The sequence below is a fragment of the Chanodichthys erythropterus genome, chromosome 23 (genome assembly GCF_024489055.1).
Source record: "Chanodichthys erythropterus isolate Z2021 chromosome 23, ASM2448905v1, whole genome shotgun sequence".
Lineage (NCBI taxonomy): Eukaryota > Metazoa > Chordata > Actinopteri > Cypriniformes > Xenocyprididae > Chanodichthys > Chanodichthys erythropterus.
Window position 1 is genome coordinate 10928924 of NC_090243.1, and position 24913 is coordinate 10953836.

General features: G+C 36.4%; 1 protein-coding gene across 9 annotated transcripts in view; it reads left to right on the forward strand.

Annotated features, from left to right (window-relative positions):
* Positions 1–24913, forward strand: part of map3k15 (mitogen-activated protein kinase kinase kinase 15) — a 42847-nt gene that overhangs the window by 15282 nt on the left and 2652 nt on the right. For 7 of the 9 annotated variants that reach the window (XM_067377711.1, XM_067377712.1, XM_067377715.1 and 4 more), the window contains 14 exons: positions 744–871; positions 954–1084; positions 1170–1275; positions 6394–6551; positions 7628–7811; positions 8277–8291; positions 10403–10580; positions 12691–12865; positions 12942–13127; positions 14562–14667; positions 18105–18336; positions 20187–20302; positions 24128–24237; positions 24369–24445. In XM_067377711.1, coding sequence (XP_067233812.1) covers positions 744–871; positions 954–1084; positions 1170–1275; positions 6394–6551; positions 7628–7811; positions 8277–8291; positions 10403–10580; positions 12691–12865; positions 12942–13127; positions 14562–14667; positions 18105–18336; positions 20187–20302; positions 24128–24237; positions 24369–24445 — 1902 coding nt within the window. The remainder of the gene's footprint in view (positions 1–743; positions 872–953; positions 1085–1169; positions 1276–6393; positions 6552–7627; positions 7812–8276; positions 8292–10402; positions 10581–12690; positions 12866–12941; positions 13128–14561; positions 14668–18104; positions 18337–20186; positions 20303–24127; positions 24238–24368; positions 24446–24913) is intronic. The other 2 variants (XM_067377713.1, XM_067377716.1) reach the window with 1 other exon arrangement.

Consider the following 24913-nt stretch of genomic DNA (forward strand, 5'->3'; position numbering starts at 1 on the left):
TTTCATGGAACATTAAAAAATATATTTTGGACGGTGTATCAGTGTTTTGTTTGTTTGTTTGACTTTCACTATAGACCAAAAAAAAACAATGTTGTTTGTTCCTAATGTTCAGAAGAAAGTCTTACAGGATTTGAGTGACATAAGAGTGCGTGAGAGTGAGAATTTTCGCTTTTGGGTGAACTATCCTTTTAAAGCAGCAAAACCCTTTCACTTTGGTAATGTAATTCTGTGCCAAACATAATATTAATCCAGTGAAGTGATAGGGTGAAAATTTTTGAATTAATTTAAAATGTACAATTAATTAACCTTTTTCTAAATAATTATTGAAATTATACTAAATTATACAAAAAAGCAATATGCAATATGATCTGAAATTATATTTGACCAGAAAAAAAATATTTAAAACTATTAAAAATAGTTTGTTAATTGAAATAAAGCATATAATAATAATTCAATTTTGTTAATTGAAATAAAATAAAAAATGAATATTAGAAAAATTATAAATGTTGCCTTAGCAATTAACTGAAATTAAAATAAGTGTAAAACCGAAGTACTTAAATTACTGTAACCAGGGGGAAAAAATGAAATTAAAGCTAATAAATAAAAGACAAAAAGACTTAACAAAATGACTAAAACTTAAACTAAAATGAAAACTGAAAATATAAAAATAAAAGATAATTTGAAATATTAATGAATACTATAATAGTATTTAAATAATACTGAAATAACACTGATACATACAGGTATTCCCAACCACTGCATGAGGAAATAGCCCTCCACAAGTACCTGAAACACAGGAACATTGTTCAGTACCTGGGCTCTGTGTCAGAGGATGGCTATATCAAGATCTTCATGGAACAGGTCCCTGGAGGTACATGTGTCGTTTCTGAAAGAAGAATATTAAGGATGACTTTTTACTACTTTAAAAATGAATCCTCAACCTTCCTCCACAGGAAGTCTGTCAGCGTTGTTACGTTCAAAGTGGGGTCCTCTTAAAGAAGCCACCATAATCTTCTACACTCGGCAGATCTTGGAAGGACTTCGTTATTTGCATGAGAACCAAATCGTTCATCGGGACATCAAGGTAACAACTGTGACAACTCTTTTGGGTCTATAGGCTATTTGTGCAGTCAAAATTGGAAGTTCAATGCCCGTTCATCTGTCCACAGGGAGACAATGTCTTAGTCAACACCTACAGTGGCGTGTTGAAAATCTCAGACTTCGGCACGTCCAAGAGGCTGGCTGGAGTCAATCCCTGCACAGAGACGTTTACTGGTATTTGTTTCTCTTTCAACATCTTTTGTTAGTTACAGAATGTGCTCTCCATGTGACCTTCTCGTCTGTTCCATTTGACCTGTGCTGCGTGTCATGTATCATACATCCTGATGCTCTTGCCAGGTCAGGGATTTGGGCTTAAAGTTCAGTCCCTCATTAGCCCCACCAAACAGGATCCAAGGGAGCTTCATTCCTCCCCTTTCAGTGTCAGGGCTCCTCCTCCACTCCAACACTGTCAGGATACATCAATACATTGTTTTCCAATGTTTTATCAATTTTATCAGTAAAAAAGCTCTACATAAGTTTTCTATGGAAGCTTGTTTCTGCAATGAAATAAAAAATAAAAAAGGTAACTGTGATTTTTTTTTTTTTTTTTTTTATAATATACTTTTTTATAATTCAGATTTTTTTCCTCTTCATAATTATGAGATATAAACCCACAATTGCACAATATAAAGTCAGAATTGCACAGTATAAAGTATATACAGAATATATCGAATTGTGAGATATAAACTCACAATTGTTTGTTATAATGTCCAGTTGTGACGGAAAAAATACTTTTTTCTCAGATGTGCAAGTTTATATCTCACAATTCTGACTTTAAAAGACACAATTGCGAGTTTATAGCATGCAATTCTAACTTTATAACTTTTGAGCAATTGTGAGTTTAAGGGTGCGTTCACACTTGTCATGTTTGGTTCGATTAAAACGAACCCTGGTGCGATTGCTCAGTTAGTGCGGTTCATTTGAACATTATGTGAACGCTGCCATCCGAAGCCTGGTGCGCACCAAACAAGCGGACCGAGACCGCTGAAAAGATGGGTCTCGGTCCGCTTCCAAATGAACTCTGGTGCGGTTCGAATGATATATGAACGCAACATGGACCAAAGACATGTAACCGAACCAAAAACAGGAAGATGAGACCCTAAAAAGGACAGAATCCTCACACATGTCGGTTTTTCTCGTCGAGTTTGCTCATCACAGGCATCAAACTCGCAGATCGTTTGTGTGTGTGACGGATGGATTCCCGTCGGTGTTTTGACTACTTTACACATTTTATAAGCTCTTCAAGAGTTCCCAACTGGCCAAAATACCATCACATGCAGGCTACGCCCCGCTACGCACACACAACGAGCGCATTTACCTCAGAAAACAGCACTGTTTTGGATGTTCGGTAAGTTCTGTCTCAAAATAGCCATTACGTCATAAAATCCGACCAATCACGTTGTGAATGTATCCCTGGTTCGGTATCTTTTGGTTCGGTGATAAAATTGCCAATCTGAACGCTAACCGGACCAGGAATAAATGTTTTTTTTTCTTTGGCCCGGACCAAATGAACCAAACGAACCGAACTACAAGTGTGAACGCACCCAAAATCTCTCAATTTTGAGAAAAAAAGTCAGAATTGTGAGATGCAAACTCGCAATTACCTTTTTTATTTTTTCATTTAGTGGCAGAAACAAGCTTCATTTTTCAGACTGGGGTCTATGGAAAAAGGTGTGAGTGTAAAAATCATTTGACAGGGTGGAGTGGAGTTATATGTTTGATGATATGACCATGAACTCGTCAGGGCTGCCCCTGTCTCCTTTATTATTTGCCATAGCAATAGAACCCTTGGCAATTTACATTTGAAATAATCTAAAAATTGTGTTAGTATCAGTTATGGACTGTATTAAACATTTTGGAGTAATTCCTGTTAATTTTCACAAGCCAGAGATAATGCCATTAGGAGCACTACACATATCCGAGCCTAATTTTGTGAAGCCATTCAAATGGCAACCCAAAACCCTGACAAGGTAAAAGGAAATCCACTCATTATTAGAGTTGTCAAAACATTTGTCACAGATCAGAAGGTTTCTCAAGTATAGTCAGAACTTGCCCATTCTATCCACACTGACTGGTAACACACATTTTCACCATACTAATATGGGCTCTCAGTTTAGTAGCTAGATTCATGTGGGAATATAGGGGATATTCCACAATGGAGTTTTTATGACGTTTGATGAGTTACAACTTAAAATATAAAATCCCCCCAAAAGGATTTTTTTTACAAAAACTTGCAGATAAGACATCTAGTCCAGACTAAACATGCTATTCTTAATCTAAATAGTTCTGATTTCTTTTTGTATATATTCTTTCTTTGGAATACTGAAGTTAAACGCTTCCAAACATCCATTTACTCTATGATAAGCCATCACAATGCATACAATCTGATTTTGTTGCAGAAGGTATGGAGTAAGAACTTAAAATGTGACATTTATAAAATGTCTGGGGAGAATTTATCAGACTACCCTTGAATATCTCAGTCTGGATATAAGAATAATCGTGATCAAAGAAACTAGAAAGGGAATATGTTAAAAGGTAAATCTAAATCAAGTTGTGGACAATTCCTTTGAACTGTCTTGGCATTGACTATTTTTCTGCTAAGTATCCTTTAATGCTCACACGATGATATTAATTCTGAATTTGACCACACTGCTGTTTTTTTTATTATATTTATTATTAATCTTTATTATTAGGGGCCAAGCACCGAAGGTGCGGAGGCACCTATTGTTATTGTTGGCGTTCTTTTTTTATTTATTTTTTTTATTCTTCTTCTTCTTCTTCTTCTTCTTCCGCTCTTGAAGTCTAAATTTGGCACACAGTCAGAGGACAGTCTGACCTTTGTCCATAGCAAATTTGGAGTCTCTAACTCAATCCCTCTAGCGCCACCAGCTGTCCAAAGTTGCACTTATGTTTATGTTAATAACTTTTGAACCATACGGGCTAGAAACACAATTCGTTTTTCCTCTTATTCCTTGGCTCAAGACGAATCGAACGCACCATATGACGTCATTTTCCGTCATGAAAATTTTTCCGCCATTTTGAATTTTCTGAAAAACTTACTTTTTCGAACTCCTCCTAGGCCGTTACTCCGATTTTCATGAAAATTGAATCAGATCATCTTCAGACCATGCTGACAAAAAGTTATGGAATTCAAGTTGATTCCTCAAACCGTTTTCGAAAAACTAACGAACGAATTGTACGTAGTGCTTGCGAAAACAGAAGTAAGGCTGTATCTCCGCAACGCTTTATCGTATTCAGACCAAACTTGGTACATGTCATCACAAGCATGACCTGAGGTACCATGCAGTGTTTCGGCGCAGCGCCACCTACTGGTGCGGAGATATGAAAAATGGGTATTTTTGCTTATAACTTCTGATGGGTTTGTCCAAAAATCATAAATTTCGGAATCATGCCGAGTCGAATGATATCCAATTTTCCCAATTCGGCCATTTTGACCGTCGGCCATTTTGAATTTTGTGCTAAAATGCTGTATTTTACGAACGCATTAACGTATCTTTACAAAACTTGGTATGGGTCATCAGCACAATGCCCTGAAGGAGCCTGAGAAGTTTCGCCTTGTGGTCAAAAGTTATAACAAAATTTACAAAAATGCTAATAACTTTTGACTGTATTCACCAATTGTAATGAAACTGGTCTCAGTAGATTCCTTGGGTCATGCTGAGAACAAAGATATCAAATTTGCCATAGTCAGCTAAACTTCCTGTCCGCCATATTGTTTTTCTTTAAAAACCTACTTTTTCGAACTCCTCCTAGACCGTTGCTCCGATTTTCACCAAAATTGAACCGTGTCATCGTCAGACCATGCCGACAAAAAGTTATGGATTTCAAGTCGATATGTCAAACCGTTTTCGTATACCAGAGCAAAGAATTTGAGGCATGATGCAAAAACGACTCTTGAAGCTGTATCTCTTCAGTGCTTTGACATATTCAGACCAAACTTGGTATGTGTCTTCACAAGCATGACCTGAGGCAGCATACTCTGTTTCGGCGCAGCGCCACCTACTGGAGTGGAGATATTAAAAATGCCATTTTTGCTTATAACTTCTGATGGGTTTGACCAAAATTCATAAATTTGGTATGGGTCATCAGGACAATGCACTGAAGGAGCCTGAGAAGTTTCGGACCAGCGCCACCTTGTGGTCAAAAGATATAACAAAATTGACAAAAATGCTAATAACTTTTTTTCTAATTGCTCACTACTGCTGTTGGTCTGATGCTCCCAGCCATGTTGGCTTGCTTCTTGTGCCATTTTTGTGCTTGGCCCCGTAATTGCTGCTTGCAGCTATATTTATTATTATTATATTATTATTATTATTTGTTTTTTTGTTTTTTTTTACATTGCATATTGTTAATGCTCCACTTATTCTCATCTGTTTATGCTGATGGAAAGCTCAATAAAAAAGTGAAAAATAATAATAACTGCTATTTAATTTAACTATAATAATTTGACAGACATAATTTGACAAATCTGTTTTGCTCATCCAGGCTGCATTTATTTGATCAAAAACAGAATAAAAGCTGTAATATTATTAAATATTATTACAATTTAAATAACTATTTGAATTTATTTCAAAATTTGATTCATTCTTGTGGTGACAACGTTGAATTTTCAAGAAACTTTTCTATTATTATCAGTGTTGGAAACAGTTGTGCTGCTTAATATTTTCTGTGAATTTTGATAAATGGAAAGTAAAAAAAAATACAAAATCTTTTTTGTAAAATACAAATCTTTTGTAAGATTATAACTGTTGTATTTAAAGATTATAACTATACCTTACTGTCACAATTTCAATGTAATGCATCCCTGCTGAATAAAAGTATTATTGATGCCCACATTTTGAATAATAGTGTATATAGCTATAGGGGTGTCCTCATTTTTAAAGCCCTTGCAAAATGACCAAAATGGCTGTTGGTTGTTTTACTATCCAAACCACTGGTGTGGACGGGGTCGCCTCTCCAGGACTTAGATAACTCTTGTCTCATGACACAAAATAGTGATTATGAGTCCTGGTCACTGGTAACATGAGAATGTCTCCTGTGGGAGAGTAATTAGATTAGCATAGCGTCTGAGACAGGAGTGTGTTTGTGTTTCATTAGTGACTGCTGAAGCATCAGAGCAGGTGCGCTCATCCGTCCTCCCTCTTCCCTTCCACTGTCATCGTCATCACTTCTGAAATTCTCTCCTTGATTTATTTTATTAGGTATAACATCCTGTCGCAGCACATTCTTATCTAATGAAGTTCTGCTCTTCTCTGGTAAATCTCTGACCAGGCACGTTGCAGTACATGGCCCCAGAGATCATCGATAAAGGCCCTAGAGGTTACGGGGCACCTGCTGATATCTGGTCCCTGGGCTGCACCATCATAGAGATGGCGACAGGCAAACCTCCTTTCCATGAGCTGGGAGAGCCACAGGCTGCCATGTTCAAGGTATAAATATATTTCCTTTAAAAATATAGAAATGAAAAACGATTGTGCTGATACTTCTAGTGCATTTGCATATTTCACACTTGTATGTATATTCCCCATAATAGATAGATAGATAGATAGATAGATAGATAGATAGATAGATAGATAGATAGATAGATAGATAGATAGATAGATAGATAGATAGATAGATAGATAGATAGATAGATAGATAGATATTATAGCATGTTAACATCAACTTTGATGATTTAAAAATATATTTAGTGCAAATTATACAATACCATTCAAAAGTTTGGGATCAGTAAGATTTTTTTTTTTGTTTTGTTTTTGGAAAAGAAATGAAAGAAATTACTACTTTTATTAGAATGATTTCTAAAGGATCATGTGACTCCGACTGGAGTTATGATGAGATATATTTATATATATATATATATATATATATATATATATATATATATATTATTTTATACAGCACCTTAAAGACCTTATTTTTATATATATATATATATATATATATATATATATATATATATATATATATATATATATATATATATATATATTATATAGCACCTTATATAATATATAAGGTGCTATATAAAATAATATTGTGTGTGTGTGTAATGTAATTTTTAAAATGGATTTATTTATTGGATCTTTTAAAGTACTGTACAATTACTACAGTATTTTATGGAGATTTTTTTAGAAATCTTTTTTTTTTTATATAGAAATCATTTTGATTAATAATTTAGTACTTTACAGAAAATTTGGATTATGGTATAAATATGGAAGGTAACCAATCAAGAAAGGATAAATTTTTATGCACATATAAATATAACAATAATTTTTATTTATTTATTTATTTATTTATTGTTAAAATTATGAATAAAACAAATAAAATAATCCTATCCTCTAAATAAAAAATTATGGATAATCGCAATATGTTTTTTGCTTGTAGAGATCCATTGTTTGTTTTTTTTTTTTTTTATATATTGTAATATTGTATATTGTTCATATTTTTCAATAGGCTATAAATCTAAGAGCATCTCCACCATTCATCTCTGTCTTCTTTGTACCAGGTGGGCATGTTTAAGATCCATCCGGAGATCCCAGAGTCTCTTTCGTCAGAGGCCAAATCCTTCATCCTTTCCTGCTTTGAGCCTGACCCAAATAAACGAGCGACGGCCGGGGACCTGCTCAAGGATCTGTTCCTGCGTCAAAACATCAAAGGCAAAAAGAACAAGATCGCTTTCAAACCCTCAGGTAACGTCTAACATGCTTTCCACAGCTGTGATAATAATGCGACCTGGGTTGACCCTTCTGGTCATATCCATGGTGTGTGAGGCATTTTGGGTCTGTGAGAGAGCGCACATAGAACATTTCTCGCAGGCAAACACACAGAGCTGCCAAACCCCCTCCATAGCCCAGCATTCCTGCTTCTCGCCGCTGTCTGGGATACTCGCAACAGGTCCGAACTGCTCTCAGCCGGCCGATTGCAGTCCAGATTGAACTTACACAAGAGATGGGTAGAACAGGACCTGGAAAAGGGGAGGGGACAGAGGAAAACAAACAGTACGGCCTCACATTACCTTCACAAATTGTTTCCATCCTGCCGCACATGTCAGCTACCCCACAGTCCATGAAAAGCATTCTCAGGGTGTGGTGTTTCACACAACCATGCACACTGCTTTCTTACAAACTGCTCATATTTCTTTTTGTCATTGACAGAAGACAACAATGTTAGTAAGTGATGAGCTCTGATCCAAATACTAGTGAGCTGCCTACTGCTGTCTGCCATTTAAGCTCATGTAGTGAATAACAAATACCTTTTTGCACAGAAGCCTTGGTTGATTTTAATAGTATGATGTTAGCATGTTGCTAAGCTAATGGCTTGATACTCTAGTAAGCATAAAAATATAATCTACATAAATATTTGGTGGCTGTTTTATATTTGGTACTATTTGGTACTAATTTTTGTTAATACTTCTAGGTATTTAATTAAATATAATTTTGTGTATATTACGGTTCAAAAGTTTGGGGTCAGTAAAAATGTCTCACCATGGCTGAATTTATTTGATCAAAAATACAGTAAAAACAGTAATAATGTGAAAACTTATTACAATTTTAAAAAATCAGTTTTCTATTTGTATATATTTTAAAATGTAATTTATTACTGACCTCAAAACTGAATTTTCAGCATCATTACTTTAGTCTTCAGTGTCACATGATCCTTCAGAGATCACTCTATGCTGATTTTTTTTTTCAGTAATAAACAAACATTACTATTATTATTATTATTATTATTATTATTATTATCAATATTTAAAAACAGCTGCTTAATATTTATCTGTAAACCATGATACTTTTTTTTTTTTTTTTTTCAGGTTTCATGACACTTTAATGAATAGAAAGTTCAAGAGAACAGTGTTTATTTGAAATAGGAATCTTTTGTAACATTATAAATGTCTTTACTGTCACTTGTGATCAATTTAAAGCATCCCTGCTGAATAAAAGTAATTTCTTAAAATAAAAAAATAAAATATCTTATTGCCCCACACATTTACCATGAACTTTGTGCATTTATCTTGAATTGATTTTTCAGGTTATTTTTTTTTTTCTTTCTAGAAAATGCTATTTCTTTGACAAATACATGCACTGTTACCTTTAAAATTTGGTCAAAAAAAGTTTCCTCTTAGGAGGAGGTATATTTTGGAACAGCCTTTGCATCTGGATCATGCAGATGATAACAACTCAATATTTGCTTCTTCCTTCATGCCATCCAATCGGCTGCTTGGATTCTCTGTGTAACAGTGTGGCAAGGTTTGTGTCTCCATCTATGTGTCCTTGTGGGTTCCTTAGGACCATGAAATCATAATCATTTATGTTTAGATGGTTTCTCGTGATTGTATTGAGTGCATGCTCTTTGTGTGCTCTGGTTCTTTGTGACATATCTTTTTCCTCATTCTCTTCATTTTTTCTTTTGCTTTCTGTTCTCAGTGGTTTAATGTTGATTTGGTTCCAAGGTTTTAACTTAATATTGAAGCTTTTTGGGTTGCACTTTATTTTACAGTGTGTGTACTTACAGTGTACTTACCTATGAAAGTACTGGGTAATATAAGGTAACTGCATGGGTTAAGGTTAGGTTTAGGTTCAGTACCTAGTTATTATTACCCAGTTATTGCAATTACTATAGCAAGTATATAGTATGTACATGAGGAACAGGACTGTAAAACAAAGTGCTAACGCTTTTTTGAAAAGTTTTGAGTATTATTGTAATATTGTGAGTAACACTTTACAATAAGGTCCCTTTAGTTAATGTTAGCAAATGGGTTAACTAACAGTGGGCATTACATTATGTTACAGTATTTAATTATTTTTGATAACGTTTTTTTTTAATCCAGCTAATTGCAGTTAATCTCACATATTTGCTGATTTAAAAACCCTAATGAAAAAATTTGGAAATGTGTTAATTATTGAACAGGCATTACAAAACGTGACTTTAGACATGAATAAATTATGTTCATTAGGTATTTATATTCTATTATTGGCCTTTAGGAGGCATGATTATTTGTTAATTTTTGCGTTATTGTTTTAAAATTAATAACAGTATAATAAACATGTTAAATTGACAGCCGTTGACAGTGTTATATTTTTAATAAATTTTAGTTTTAAAATTTATTAAAAATATAACACGACTTAATTATTTATTTTTCATATTTATGAAAAGGTTTAAACTTTAGGGTGGGGGAAAAAAATCAGTGGTGATAAACTCTGGTCTGACTGAATTAGTTCATATATGTGTGTGTTTTTATATACATGTGTAACCATGTGTGTTTGTGTTTTACTCCGTTTAGACTACATCCGCAGTGTTTCGTTACCAGTACAGCTGCAGACGGAGGCCACAGGGAGCAGCAGCAGTGAACCTGGCTCTGTGTCTCCAGACTGCGACTCCAAACAAGATGTGTTTTTCGAGAAGAAAAAACGCTCTAGCTCCGAGAACCTCATCAAACCGCCCAGCTCAAACTTCCTCAGGTGAGCTCAGAATATTCCTCGCCAGAGCGCTGAGGTGAATGTAGAGCTAATAAGGGTCCGAAAACCGGTCTAGACGAGTTTAGGTCATGCATTGATCAGCAATAGCTGTAGTTGCTCAAGTGTGTATATGTATGAGATTATGTGAGCGCTGGATTAGCGTCTGGAATGTTAATGACGTGACTGTGTTTACGGAGCTTGAGTATCCGCGACCGCTTCAGCTCTCAGCCCAACAGTAAATCAACTTCCTGTGCATGAAGCGCTGAGGCCTGTCCTGACAGATAGTCGACTCCTTGGAAACACTGTTTAATTAACACGGAGGAATGAGGAGACAGGTGTGCTGGGCTGCGGTTTCTGGGCAGGTGTATGTATGTTTGTCTAATGAGATAATGCCTTTTACAACAGGTGCTCTCTGGTTGCTCATAAAATAATCCCATGAACACTTTACTGACTACTACTTCACCTCGGTTTCAACTCACACAATAAATCACAGTACTATCACACATTAACCACATTTCCTCTTTTCTCTAACAAGAACACGTTGTTAATCACCACTTCAGATGACATGAAAAGATAACATTTACTTTTCAGATAAATTAACTGTTTTACACCATTAAATTCACAGTTAATTCATTTTAAAGCTCAAAAAGTATGAGAGATCACCTATGAGCAAAACACTGTTTATAAAAAGGAAATAAATGTTTTCTGTCCTTAATTTAATTAATTACATTTAAATATTTATTTATCTATTTATTTATTTATTTATTTTATTTTTGATAACATTTATAAAACATTTTAAAATCCAAGATTTGAGATTCATTTTTTAATGGTAAAAATCATGAGATTAAATTATTTTAATTTATTGATAGCCCTGCCTTAAAGGGATAGTTCACCCAAAAATGAAAATTACCCCATAATTTACTCACCCTCAATCCATCCTAGGTGTATATGACTATCTTCTTTCAACCACACACAATTGTAGTTTTATTAAAAAAATATCCTGGCTTACCCTAGATTTTGAAGCCTAAAAAAGCACATCCATCCATCATAAAAGTAATCCATATGGCTCTAGGAGGTTAATAAAAGCCTTCTGAAGTGAAGCAATGTGTTTTTGTAAGAAAAATATCTATCCTCTCTGATGGATAGATCCGTTAAGATCTGCTTTGACGGACCACGAAGTTGAGTTATCCCTACAGCATGAGGAAGATCCATTTAGATCCGCTCTGACGGACAACCGAGTTGAGTACAGTTATCCCTCCAGTATGAGGAAGATCTATTTAGATCCACCCTGATGGATAGATCCGTTTAGATCCGCTCTGACGGACAACCGAGTTGAGTACAGTTATCCCTCCAGTATGAGGAAGATCTATTTAGATCCACCCTGATGGATAGATCCGTTTAGATCCGCTCTGACGGACAACCGAGTTGAGTACAGTTATCCCTCAAGCATGAGGAAGATTCACTTAGATCCGCCCTGATGGATAGATCCGTTTAGATCCGCTCTGACGGACAGCAAAGTTGAGTACAGTTATCCATCCAGCATGAGTAAGATCTATTTAGATCTGCCCTGATGGATAGATCCGTTTAGATCTGCTCTGACGGACGCATAACCTGATATTGCTGAGTTCAGCATGTTCCTGGGTCAACATTTTTGTTGATCCTGGAACAACATTCAAATCAACCAATCAGATTTGAGGGACACGTTTACAGATTATGTCAGGTTTAGGCTTAAAATCATGAATTGGTGCTTCTACATCAGTGTTATTCATCTATCATTTCTCTGTGATTTTTGGGATAACTTAAGGGTAGAGTTAGGTTTAGGGTTAGGAAAGACAAAATTTTCAGACTGGAATGTTGTTCCAGGTTCAACAAGATATGTTGACCCAGGAATGTATCTAACTCAGCAAAATCAGGACGTGCCTGACGGACAACAGAATTGAGCACAGTTATCCCTAGAGCATGAGGAAGATCTATTTAGATCCGCCCTAATGGATATTTTTATATAATTAAAATAATACAAATATTTTTATATAATGTTTAAAATATTTTGAAATAGAAGACTACCTGGATCCATATGTTGTCACTGAATCAGTGTTAAATGTGTGTAATTCAGTGTTCCAGATGAGAGTCCGACAGCAGAAGACCGCAGCTCTCCAGCCTCCTCTGAGAACAGCGACTCCGGCCTCTTCCTGCTGAAGAAAGACAGTGAAAGACGCGCCATACTCTACAAGGTCCTCAATGAGGACCAGGATAAAGTGACATCCAACCTCATGGAGAACCACATTCAGGTGTGTATCCGTGTATTTGTGTCTGTGTGTGTGTTAGTGTGAATCATGCAGTGATTATTGTGTCCTTGTCATTTAGGGTCAGGAAGAGCTGAAGTTGTCAGTGGACCACATCAAACAGATCATCTGCATCTTACGGGACTTTATACGTTGCCCTGAGCGACGTGTCATGGCAACCACCATATCCAAACTCAAATTGGACCTGGACTTCGACAGCACGTCAATCAACCAGATCCAACTTGTTCTGTTTGGATTCCAGGATTCTGTGAGTGACTGCAGTATTAATAGTATCATTTTGTAATGCTGCTAGAGTATATATACAATCTCAGTGTCCTTCCTAGGGATGATACATAATTGGTAAAATCCTATTTAATACTCAAGCAATATTTTGATGCTCTTGTTTTGTTTCACCAATGGTGAAATTTCAGTGTTCCATAATAGCATCAAAATACATCAAACATCAAGTATGTTGTGATTCACTGCTACTTTCTAACTTTGCTCAGTATTTAGCAGAGTATTTGCTCAGTATTTTATTTTACTGTAATCTTACTTAGTATAGAACAGTATTAGGCTTTGTACTATATTAGGCTTTGTACTATGAATTTTTTATTTAAAAAAAAAAAAAAAAAAAGGATTTAGCTGAATTTAAAGCAAATTATTGAAGAAAAAACTTTAAGACAGATATTCACTACTGTTCAAAGTTTGGATTGAGTAAGATGTTATTGTGAAAGAAATTAATACCTTTATTTCAGAAGGGCACACTAAATTGATCAAGTGACAGTAAAGACATTAGTAATGTTAAAATGTTCGATGTTTGAACTCTCTATTCATCAAAGTTTCCACAAAAATATTAAGCAGCAAAAGTTTTTAACATTGATAATAATCAGAAATGTTTCTTGAGCACCAAATCAGCATATTAGAATGATTTCTGAAGGATCATGTGACACTGAAGACTGGAGTAATGATGTTGAAATTCAGCTTTGCCATCACAGAAATAAATAATATTTTAAAATATATTAATATACAAAACATTCATTTAAAATTGTAATAATATTTCACAATATTATACAACATTTTACTGTAGTAAATGCAGCCTTGGTAAGCAAGAGATTTTGAAAACATTAAAAAATCTGACCAACCCAAAACCTTTTAAAATTAATTATTTTTAATTTTAGTGAATTATTATTATTATTATTATTTAAATAATTTGAATAACTTTTATAATATTTTTTTAAGCTCAATATTTTTGTTTAGTTGATTTTATTCAAATTTATTTCATTTTACTGAGGTGTCTTCAGTTTTTTTTTTTTACACCCATATGTGTAATTACCCATTATTAAGATATACCTGTTGTATTTTACTTTGTTTATTATATTATATTGTGTCTTTTAGTTTATTTTATTGTCAAATCTTGGGGAAAGCTTCTATAAAGCAAGAATGTCTAGTTATGTCCTGTTCCATAAATGACATATGATTTTAATCCACCTTTTTGGGGGACCAAAGACATTCTTGTTTTCTCCACAGTAGTTTCTCTACATTCTCATTTTACATCTTGGATCATATTTTGCTTCAAAGGGTAGATAAGAGTGTCAATCTTTTTCATGCCTCATGTTTGTGTAGCCTCAGTGTCTCCCCCCTGTGTTTGCTTTGAGTAGGATGACATTAATATCCATCTTTCCTCATTGTGTATTCCTCTCAGGTGAATAAAGTTTTGAGGAACCACCACATTAAACCCCACTGGATGTTTGCCATGGACAACATCATCAGACGGGCTGTGCAGGCAGCTGTTACCATTTTAATTCCAGGTGTGTGATTAAGAGACAAAGAAGGAAAAACAGAAACCAGGGGCCAGTTGTTCAAAAGTAATATCATTTCGACTATGGGATCGGATCAAATCTTAAAAATGGGTTGTTCAAGGAAAAAAAGGATTCTGAAATCAGATACGATCACAAAATCCAATCTTGGTTTTGATCTGGATGAAATCAGTTTGTGTTGTTCAAAACTTTTTAGTAAGATTGGGATACCTTTGATCTGGATTATACTGATCTCATGAGAAAGGTGGACTTCAGGAACAAAAATTTAATAACTTTAAAATTGGTCTAAAATACAACTTTTGTATCATGTAATATACATACTCACACACATTTTTTTTTATTTTTTTTATTTTGCTCTTGATTAGTTTAACTGTTAAAGTAATACATTTGAAGTAGACATTAGGCTACATATCGAGGGCTTGGAACCAGAGGGGCGTAAGTGGCATTTTGGGCGAAAATGAGTTCTATATATCAAATTAAAGGTCTTGATGAGCTCTATCTAGTTTTGCCAAAAAGACGCATCAGAAATCAACCTGTATTGAATAAAGCAACAAATCAACAAAGACCTAACACAAAAGTTTGAGCATTGTTTGGAGCCAGAAGGGCGCAAGTCCACTTACGCCCTTCTAGCTCTGAACAATACAAGAGCCTACAGTATTTTTCAGAGCCAGAAGGGCATAAGTGGATGATATTAACACATACTGTATGTAAATTATAAAGGGACAGATGTATGTTATCTGTTATCAAGAATCTGTTGCAGGCCCAAGAATCTGTTGCAGGCCCAGGCTCAGTAGGCCTATATATAAATAAGGTAAATGGATTCCGACAAAAAAATACCCGATTGGCCAATGCGTTCAAAAGATCAACTAACATGTCTGTGATTGGCTACATTGCCCAACGCTGCAAAAACACGTTGGCAGTGTCCGAAATCGCCCTCCAAATAAGGACAGCACTATTGGAGGGGACAGTCATTTGTAGTGGTGTCTGAAACCATAGTGGATGTTATTCAATCCCATAATGCACTGCAATAACGATTGCTGATTATAATGGGCACTATTGTCTTTTGACACCTTGCATCGTGCCGCTCACGTTCGGGGAAGCACAGGTGGACCTGTTCGCTTCTCGGGAATCCGCCCATTGCCAGTTGTTTTATTCGCTGACCGAGGGGACCCTCGGCACGGATGCACTGGCACACAGCTGGCCCTGGGGCCTATGCAAATATGCGTTTCCCCCATACTGGCCCAGCCGGACCTGGTTCCCGGAACTCATGCTCCTCGCAACAGCCCATCCCTGGCGCATCCCCCTGAGGAAGGACCTCCTTTCTCAGGGGCAGGGCACCATAGGGCACCCGCGTCCCGATCTGTGGAACCTCCACGTGTGGTTCCTGGACGGGACGCGGCAGACTTGAGTGGCCTACCGTCCGCGGTAGTTGACACCATCACTTCGGCTAGAGCCCCCTCTACGAGGCGCGCCTATGCCATGAAGTGGAGTCTGTTCGTTGAGTGTGTTCCTCCCGCCGGGAGGACCCCCGGAAATGCCCGGTCAGTGTTGTGCTTTCCTTCCTTCAAGAGGGTTTGGAACGGAGGCTGTCCCCTTCCACCCTGAAGGTTTATGTGGCCGCCATCGCAGCGCATCACGATGTGCTTGATGGCAAGTCTCTAGGAAAGCACGACCTGGTCATCAGGTTCCTCAGAGGCGCCAGGAGGTTAAATCCCCCTAGGCCCCGCCTCATCCCCTCCTGGGACCTCTCTGTTGCCCTCTCGGGCCTCCGGAGAGCTCCCTCCGAGCCCCTTGAGTCAGCCGAGCTGAAACATCTGTCTCTCAAGACAGTGCTCCTGACCGCGCTCGCCTCCTTCAAGAAGGTTGGGGACCGGCAAGCATTTTCGGTCAACGATTCGTGCCTGGAATTCGGGCCGGACTACTCTCACGTGATCTTGAGACCCCGGCCTGGATACGTGCCCAAGGTTCCCACCACTCCCTTCCGGGACCAGGTGGTGAACCTGCAAGCACTGCCCCCGGAGGAGGCAGCATCTGCCTCCCTAACACTCGTAATGTGGTTCAGTTGCTATGGCGCTTTCCACAGGAACCCATTACGTCAGAATCGACGTAACGTCGAACGTGACTGACTGAATGGGAACGTCTAGGTTACTAGTGTAACCCCCATTCCCAGAAGGAGGGAACGGAGACGTTATGTTCCCCTGCCATAGCTTTGAGTCACCGCTGAGCGGCCAGATATCTATCTCGGCTCCTCAGCAAAACTATGAATGAAGGTGAGTATGCCGGCCCTATTTATACCCGGATGTCGGGGGAGGGGCCCGGCATATAAATCTCACAAGCCAATTCCCATTGGCTTGTTTTGTATCCCTGGAGGTCCCTAGCGAGACCCCATTACGTCAGTATTGATGTAACGTCTCCGTTCCCTCCTTCTGGGAACTAGTAACCTAGACGTTCTATAACACTCTGACAGTGGGCAGTGAGTTAACTTTTTAGTTCAACTAAAGTGAACTAAAAGTGAAATCTGTAATAAACAGGAGAAATAAAACTGTTTGAAATTAAATGTTAAACTGTTTGACATGAATGTGAACTCATAAATGAGAACTGAAATTAAACGTTAGAAATGAAATGTTAAACAGTTTGAAATGATGAAATTAAATGACTATGTATACAGTATTTTAAATAAAATGAAAAGTTATGAAGTTAGAGTGTTTTTAACCAATGTTTTTACCAATAATTTCTGCATTGATCAGCAGATACGCCCTTTTTTTCTTTAGAAGAATTGGAAATGTTTGGTGCCAAAAAGGCGTATTTGATGTTCTTGCCATATTTTCAAGATTTTTTAAGGTTTTATAATATGTTCATTGTGTTAATATGCCATAATATGTTCACTTAAGAACTTACTCGTATAAGTATGTATGTGGTTGCAATGTTGTGGTTGAAGGTTAATAAATACAGTTGATTGAAGTGTGGTCAAAATTTTGTTTTGGCTCTCCTGTAAAGTTTGTCAAATGCCACTTACACCCCTCTGGTTCCAAGCCCTCGATATTTAGTCTTTCATTAACCTACTGTAAAGTAAAAAAAGAGATTTTGGTGCCATAAAATAATCCCCAAACAGGTGTTAATATCAAACAAAAATATTTATATTTAATTTTTTTTTTTTTTTTTATCAGTTTGTAAACTACATTGGCACAATCATAAGGGATAGTAATCCAGATTTGGTAATCTGAAAAGGTGTGTATCTGGATCAGGGTGATCTAATCCAAATTTGCTTTGAAAAACCAGCACAATAGTAAGATGGATTACCTGATCTTGGATATGGGACTTCCAAATGTGTGATTTCCAAACCCAAATCATTCTGATCCAGATTAAACTTTGTGAACAACTGGCCCCAAAGGATTAAGACCTATTTCAACAGTCTTTCTCTCTTGTAGAGCTGCAGACACATTTCGGGCCTGCATCGGAAAGTGAGGGTGCAGATAAAGATGCAGATGAAGTAGATGAAGAGGATGATGGAGAGTTTGGATCAGTGGCACGTACGACGCAGGAAGATCAAGCCCTCACGTCTGGAGTCAGCACCCTGAGTTCAGTCATATCCCATGAGACTCAGCGGCCACAGCACCCGCTGGGAGCCCAGCTCGGACGCCTCAAACAGGAAACTAGCAGGTACACATCACAGTTCCTTTATAAAACACTCAATATCATTCTGATGAAAGCAGTTAAATGTAAAAATAGATTTTTGCCATCTGTTCCAATATGAGTGGATTGGGGAAAAAAATACTCAAAATATAACTAAAATAAAAAAAAATATAATACTCCATAAATATATCTTCTTGGCTATGGAACATTATTTTAATACCACATATACACTGCCATTTAAAAGTTTGGGGTCAGTAAGATTTTTTTTTTTAAAATAAAGGAAATCTGGATTCTTTGATAAGAAAGATCAAAAGAACACCATTTATTTGAAATAGAAATCTTTTGTAAAATTATATATTTACTGTCACTTTTGGTCAAGCTAATGCATCCTTGCTGAATAAAAGTATTAATTTCTTAAAAAAATTTTTTTGAATGGTAGTGTATTTTATATATTCCAAAATATATTTTCGAGTATATTTGCAATAAATTCCATTATTATAGACAAATTAATTTTTATTTGCTTGTTTTTCCTTTCATATTTGTGAAAAACAGTCCAGATCATTGTGTTCATTGCATTTTATACAATATAAGAGCCTCCAGTTTTACTTTAGAGTGTAGAGCTTGATGGTTTTATGCACATTTTTTTTGTTTGTTTGTTTGTTTTTCTGTATGGAAGCTTGTTTCTGCCATGAAATAAAAAATAAAAAAGGTAATTGCGACTTTTTATGTCACAATTCTGAAGATTCTAAGAAAGTCAGAATTGTGTGAGATACGAAGTCAGAATTGCATGACATAAAGTCAGAACTGCCAGTTATAAAGTCAGAATTGTGAGTTATGTAGTCAGAATTGCGTGAGATATGAAGTCAGAATTGTGAGATATAGTCAGAATTGCATGAAATATGAAAGTCGAATTGTGAGTTATAAAGTCAGAATTGCATGATATAAAGACAGGATTCTGAGAAAAAAAGTTTAAATTGTTTAATGGGTTAGTTCACCCAAAAATGAAAATAAGGTCATTTATTACTCACCCTTATGTCGTTCTACACCCATAAGGCCTTCGTTCATCTTCGAAACACAAATTAAGATATTTATGATGAAATCCGATGGCTCAGTGAGGCCCCTATAGACAGCAATGTCACTGATTCAGAAAGGTACTCAAAACATATTTAAAACAGTTCTTGTGAGTTCAGTGGTTCAATCTTAATATTATTAAAGTGACAAGAATACTTTTTGTGAAAAAAAATAAAATAAAATAACTTTTCAACTATATCTAGTGATGGCCGATTTCAAAACACTGCTTCAAATCTTTTGTTTTGAATCAGTGATTCAGAGCACCAAAGTCACATGATTTCAGAAGTTTGGCATTTTGATACATGATCCGAACCTTTCTGGATCTTGAGAAGTTCAGTGGCATTGCTGTCTATAGGGGCCTCACTGAGCCATTGGATTTCATCAAAATATCTTAATTTGTGTTCTGAAGATGAACGAAGGTCTTACGTGTGTAGAACGGCATGAGGGTGAGTAATAAATTACATTATTTTCATTTTTGGGTGAACTAACCCTTTAAGTAGCTTAAAAAGTTTCAAAAAACTTTATAAGATGCAATTGTGAGTTTATATTCTGGAATTCTGACTTTATAACGCAATTGTGAGTTTAAATCTCACAGTTCTGAGGAAAAAATATCAGAATTGTGAGATGAAAAGTCACAATTAACTTATTTTTATCTATGGCAGAAACAAGATTCCATAGTCCTGTGTGCTGTCATACATTTCTTGTTGGATTTAGTAGGTGAAATGTGATCTTTGAAGACTGTAATTTGTTCATAATGCTTGAATAGTTTGAGAGAAAGTGTTTCAATGTTATTTCTCCCCCTGCAGGCTGCTTGAAGAACTGGTACAGAAAGAGAGGGAGTATCAGCAGGTACTGAGACAAACTCTCCAACAGCGGGTACACGACATCGAGCTTATCAGGATCAGACAGCAGTCTGCTGCAGGTTAGTTGTGTAACCAAATCACTCACACTTATTGATTTACACTCGCTCATTGTGCCGATCACTCTCTGTCTTTTATTTACACTGAAATCATACGTAGGTCTGTATGCTATGGTAATAGAGAAAGTGTTAACTCATGACTATCCGATTTCCCGTGCACTTTTTTGACCTCTGGAGTTGTTTACAACCAGTTTACAGAACAAAGCAAATACAAGTTCTGTTAAAAAATACCTAGCGCGTCGCCATTCTGGCTACTGCTACTGTATTGATTTTTACTTTCACTCACCCAGGGATGCCAACTATGTAGTGCTGCTGACATTATGATTTTTGGGTTATACTGTACGTCACTTAAGGTGTGGTTATGAGTACAATTGACGCATTTCTCACTGTCCAAACTATCACCAGAATAACTTTGGCAATATTCTAAAGAAATGGAGTCCAAAAAGGCGGAAAAAGATTGAACTGTCATGTATTCTTTCATTTGTACGTCAACGGCTGAATTTGCATAAGATGTTGCAATACAAATAGCTGTCACTGAGAATATTTATATAGATCAGTGTCCTTCCCGGGCTTTATACCAGAGGTCTTCTTTTTTCCCTCTAAGAGGTGTCTGGCTGTTGTCTTAGCATCTTTATCTGATGGTGTTGGACAATTTATTTGTGTTAGTCCACCTAGATCCAATCAAAGTGTAGCAAACTTTTTGTGGCCTGGAATGTGCTGTTCACCAGTGTAGCATGTTATATGTTTGTCAACGGTTCTTCTAACCCTAGTTGTTAGAGTGTGTAGCATAGCATTTAATGCATTTAGCATTTAATAACAACCATTTAGCAAGACATATCATGGCCAAATTCCAGGATAACAAAGCCAAGATTCATCAGGCCCAAACTGTTGTGAGGGAATCATTTTCACACATGAATTGGCACCTCTGATTCCAGACCTTAAAGGGATAGTTCACCCAAAAATGAAAATTACCAAGCCATCCTAGGTGTATATGACTTTCTTCTTTCAGCCAAACACAGTTATTCTACATGCATTACTCTGCTCAACATTGCCATCACCTCATCCAATATATAAATACTCTATGAATCCAGTTAAACACTCCTTCAAAATATGGGGACAGTTTAGAAAACATTTTTCACTTAATGATGTATTAGTCTATGCTCCCATAGTAAGAAATTACATGTTTACTCCTTCTGTTATAGATGATTCTTTTGGTACCTGGTCTGTAAATGGCCTCCGGGTACTGAAGGATATATATTGAAGGCACTTTTGCAACCTTTCAGCAAGTGAAAATTAAATTCCAAATTCCTAACACCCACTTTTTTAAATATCTTCAACTTCGCAGTTTTGTTGCAGCATCTGTTAGTCACTTTCCCTCATTTCCACCTGAGACACTTCTTGAGACTGTTTTAAAAGTGAGTCCATACTCTAAGGGGGCCATTGGTAAAATCTATAATGCAATGAATACTCATAATTTGGGACCTCTGGCTAACGTGAAAAGAATGTGGGAAGAGGAACTGGCTATAGGAATCTCTGAGGATGTATGGGAATTTATATTGAAAAACGTTCATTCATCTTCAATATGTCAAAGACATTGAGTGATTCAATTTAAAGTTGTTCATAGATTGCATTGGTCTAAAGTAAAGTTGGCAAAAATTAAGTCAGACATCGATCCACACTGTGATAGATGTGAAGCCGAACCAGGCACTCTGTCTCACATGTTTTGGTTATGTCCAAAACTTGAAGACTTTTGGAAGTCTATATTTAAATTTATTTCCGACACATTGGGGACAGATAGAGCCTGATGCCATGATCTCTGTATTCGGCATTGTACTGCAGCATTATCACTTAAATCAAAACAAAACAAAACAAAACAAAAGCCTCATAGCATTTACTACTCTTTTAGCTCGACAGCAGATACTGTTTAAATGGAAAGACAGGTCTCCTCCAACTTTTAAAATGTGGCTTATACAATCTGACCATGGAAAAAAATAAGGTATGCTACAACAGGCTGCGCCTATACATTTTTTGATATCTGGCAACCGGTTCTGGACCAAATTCGGAAGGTGGATCCCTCTCTAATCTCAATTTCAGAGGAGTAATGTACTATACATACTTGTGCTTTCTTCTCTAAAACATATTAATGATTGTTTTTTTCCAAATTATTATGTGTATTGGTGCAACAGGTGGGGATTGTTCCTGGGTGGGTTGTTTAACATAAAAAGAAAATGTATTATTGTAAAGTGTATCTCATGTTTGAAAAGATGTTCAATAAAAATACTAAGCAAAAAAAAAAAAAAAAAGCCAAACACAGTTAAATTAAATATATCCTGGCTCTACCAAGCTTTATAATGGGAGTGATTGGAGGATGAGATTTAGAAGTCCAAAAAATCGATGCATTTTGTAAGACAAATATACTTATTTACAACTTTATAAAGTAAAATAGCCAGAGCGTCAGCCATACGCATTCGACTTGCATCTAAAAAGCATTAACTTCCGTCACATCATACACAATGACAACATGCTATGTGTTATAATGTAGGACATAGCATAGTACGGAAGTGAATAAGTTCGATTCACTTCAGAAGGCCTTTATTAATCCCCTGGAGCCACATGGAATATGTTTTATGATCAATATATGCACTTTTTTTGGGCTTCAAAATCTCATTCTCCAATCACTCCCATTATAAAACTTGGTAGAGCAAGGATATTTTTAATATAACTCTGATTGTGTTTAGTTGAAAGAAGAAAGTCATATAGGATGGCTTGAGGGTGAATAAATTCTGGGGTAATTTCCCTTTTTGGGTGAACTATCCCTTTAAATTCATTGAAAGTCTTTGGGATGTGCTAGAGTAGATTTTACAGAGTGCTTGACTCTAACATCGCAACTAGGGATGCACCGAAATGAAAATTCTTGGCCGAAACCGAAAACCGAAAAAGAGGAAACCAAGGCCGAAAATGAAATTATGCCAATTATTAATACCACTGCATTTATGTTAATGACTGTGTACTAACTTTACTAAAATCAAGGCATTGCAATTGCATAAATTAATATTAAAGTTTCAAAGAATAAATCAATTACACATTATGCAAATATTTATTTAGCACATTGCAACAATGCACAGTTTATTAAAATGTTTAACTTGACCCCACTCATGTGTACATTACATAATAATAACCTGTACATTATTAATGTACACATGAGTGGGGTCAAGTTAAACATTGTAGTAAATATTTCTTGCAGGATTTCACTGAACATATCAGACAACAAGGGTGCATGCCCCTCATCTAGTGCAGAGAGACAAGTTTTTTTTTTTCCTGCGCTCTGATCTCCTTCTCCTGTGCTGGGCGCTGCTCCGTCTCTGTCTCCACACGGGTTCTCCGCATCCATCGCAGCCTGGATCATTTCTCGTGTGCGCTGCTTTATTTCCGCATCAAAGTAATGGTCTTTATAACGCGGATCAAGTACAGTCGCGATGAAGTACAGAGGATCCGAATAGATCTCAGTGAAACGTGTGCTGACCGACTCTAAGAGTGTACTTTTCATTGTTTTCACTCCGTGGTCAGTCTCAACCACTTCGCTTAGGAGACACTTTAGTGTATTTAATTTTCGGCCGAAAATTTTCGGTGGCCGAATATTCGGTGCATCTTGTATTGACAATGCAAGAGTCGAGCACTCTGTAAAGTCTACTGCATGCCCTGTACCCCAAGTGACAGATTTTGAATGCTCTACATTGTCTTGCTACTCTGTGAGTCTTCAAATGCTTTCCAGAAGGATCTTAGCATCTGTGCTTAAATATTTCTTCATCTTTCCTTTGTCCTCACCAGAGACACCATCCACCCCCTCTATATTTCACATTGCCCCACAGCCCGAGCCTGACAAGAAGCTCACCGATTGGCTGAAAGAGCAGGGTGCTGACTCCGAGACCGTAGAAAAGGTGAAAGCATGCTAAATCACACTGCGTGCATAGTGTTTTTCCCACGATATGAAAATGACTCACTGTTTATGTTTCCGATGATAAAAACGAACAAATTCATGCCAAGTGATTGTGGTTTCTGTCTGTGACAGTTTGTTGTAGAAGATTACACACTCAATGACATTCTCTGCGATGTGACTAAAGAAGACCTTCGCTGCCTCAGGCTTAGGTGAGGGTGTACTCTGTAAATGTGTAATTGAGTGATTGATTGATTGTGCACACTGTTCATTTGCATAAAGTGACCCCAATTATTATCTGAATATATATATATATATATATATACATACATTAAGGCTGCATGTTAAATAATGCAATATTCTATATATACCGTATATAATATTTATATACACTGCCATATTTAAAAGTCTCTTATGCTCACCAAGGCTGTATTTAATTTGATTAAAAAATACAGTAATGTGAAAAATTATTACAATTTTAAAAAAAGTTGCTTTCTATTTTGTATATATTGTCAAAGGTAATTTATTCATGTGATGCAAAGTTGAATTTTCAGCATCATTCCTCCAGTCTTCAGTGTCACATGATCCTTCAGAAATCATTCTAATATGCTGATTTGATGCTCAAGAAATATTTCTTATTATTATCCATGTTGAAAAAAATTGTGCTGCTTAATATTTTT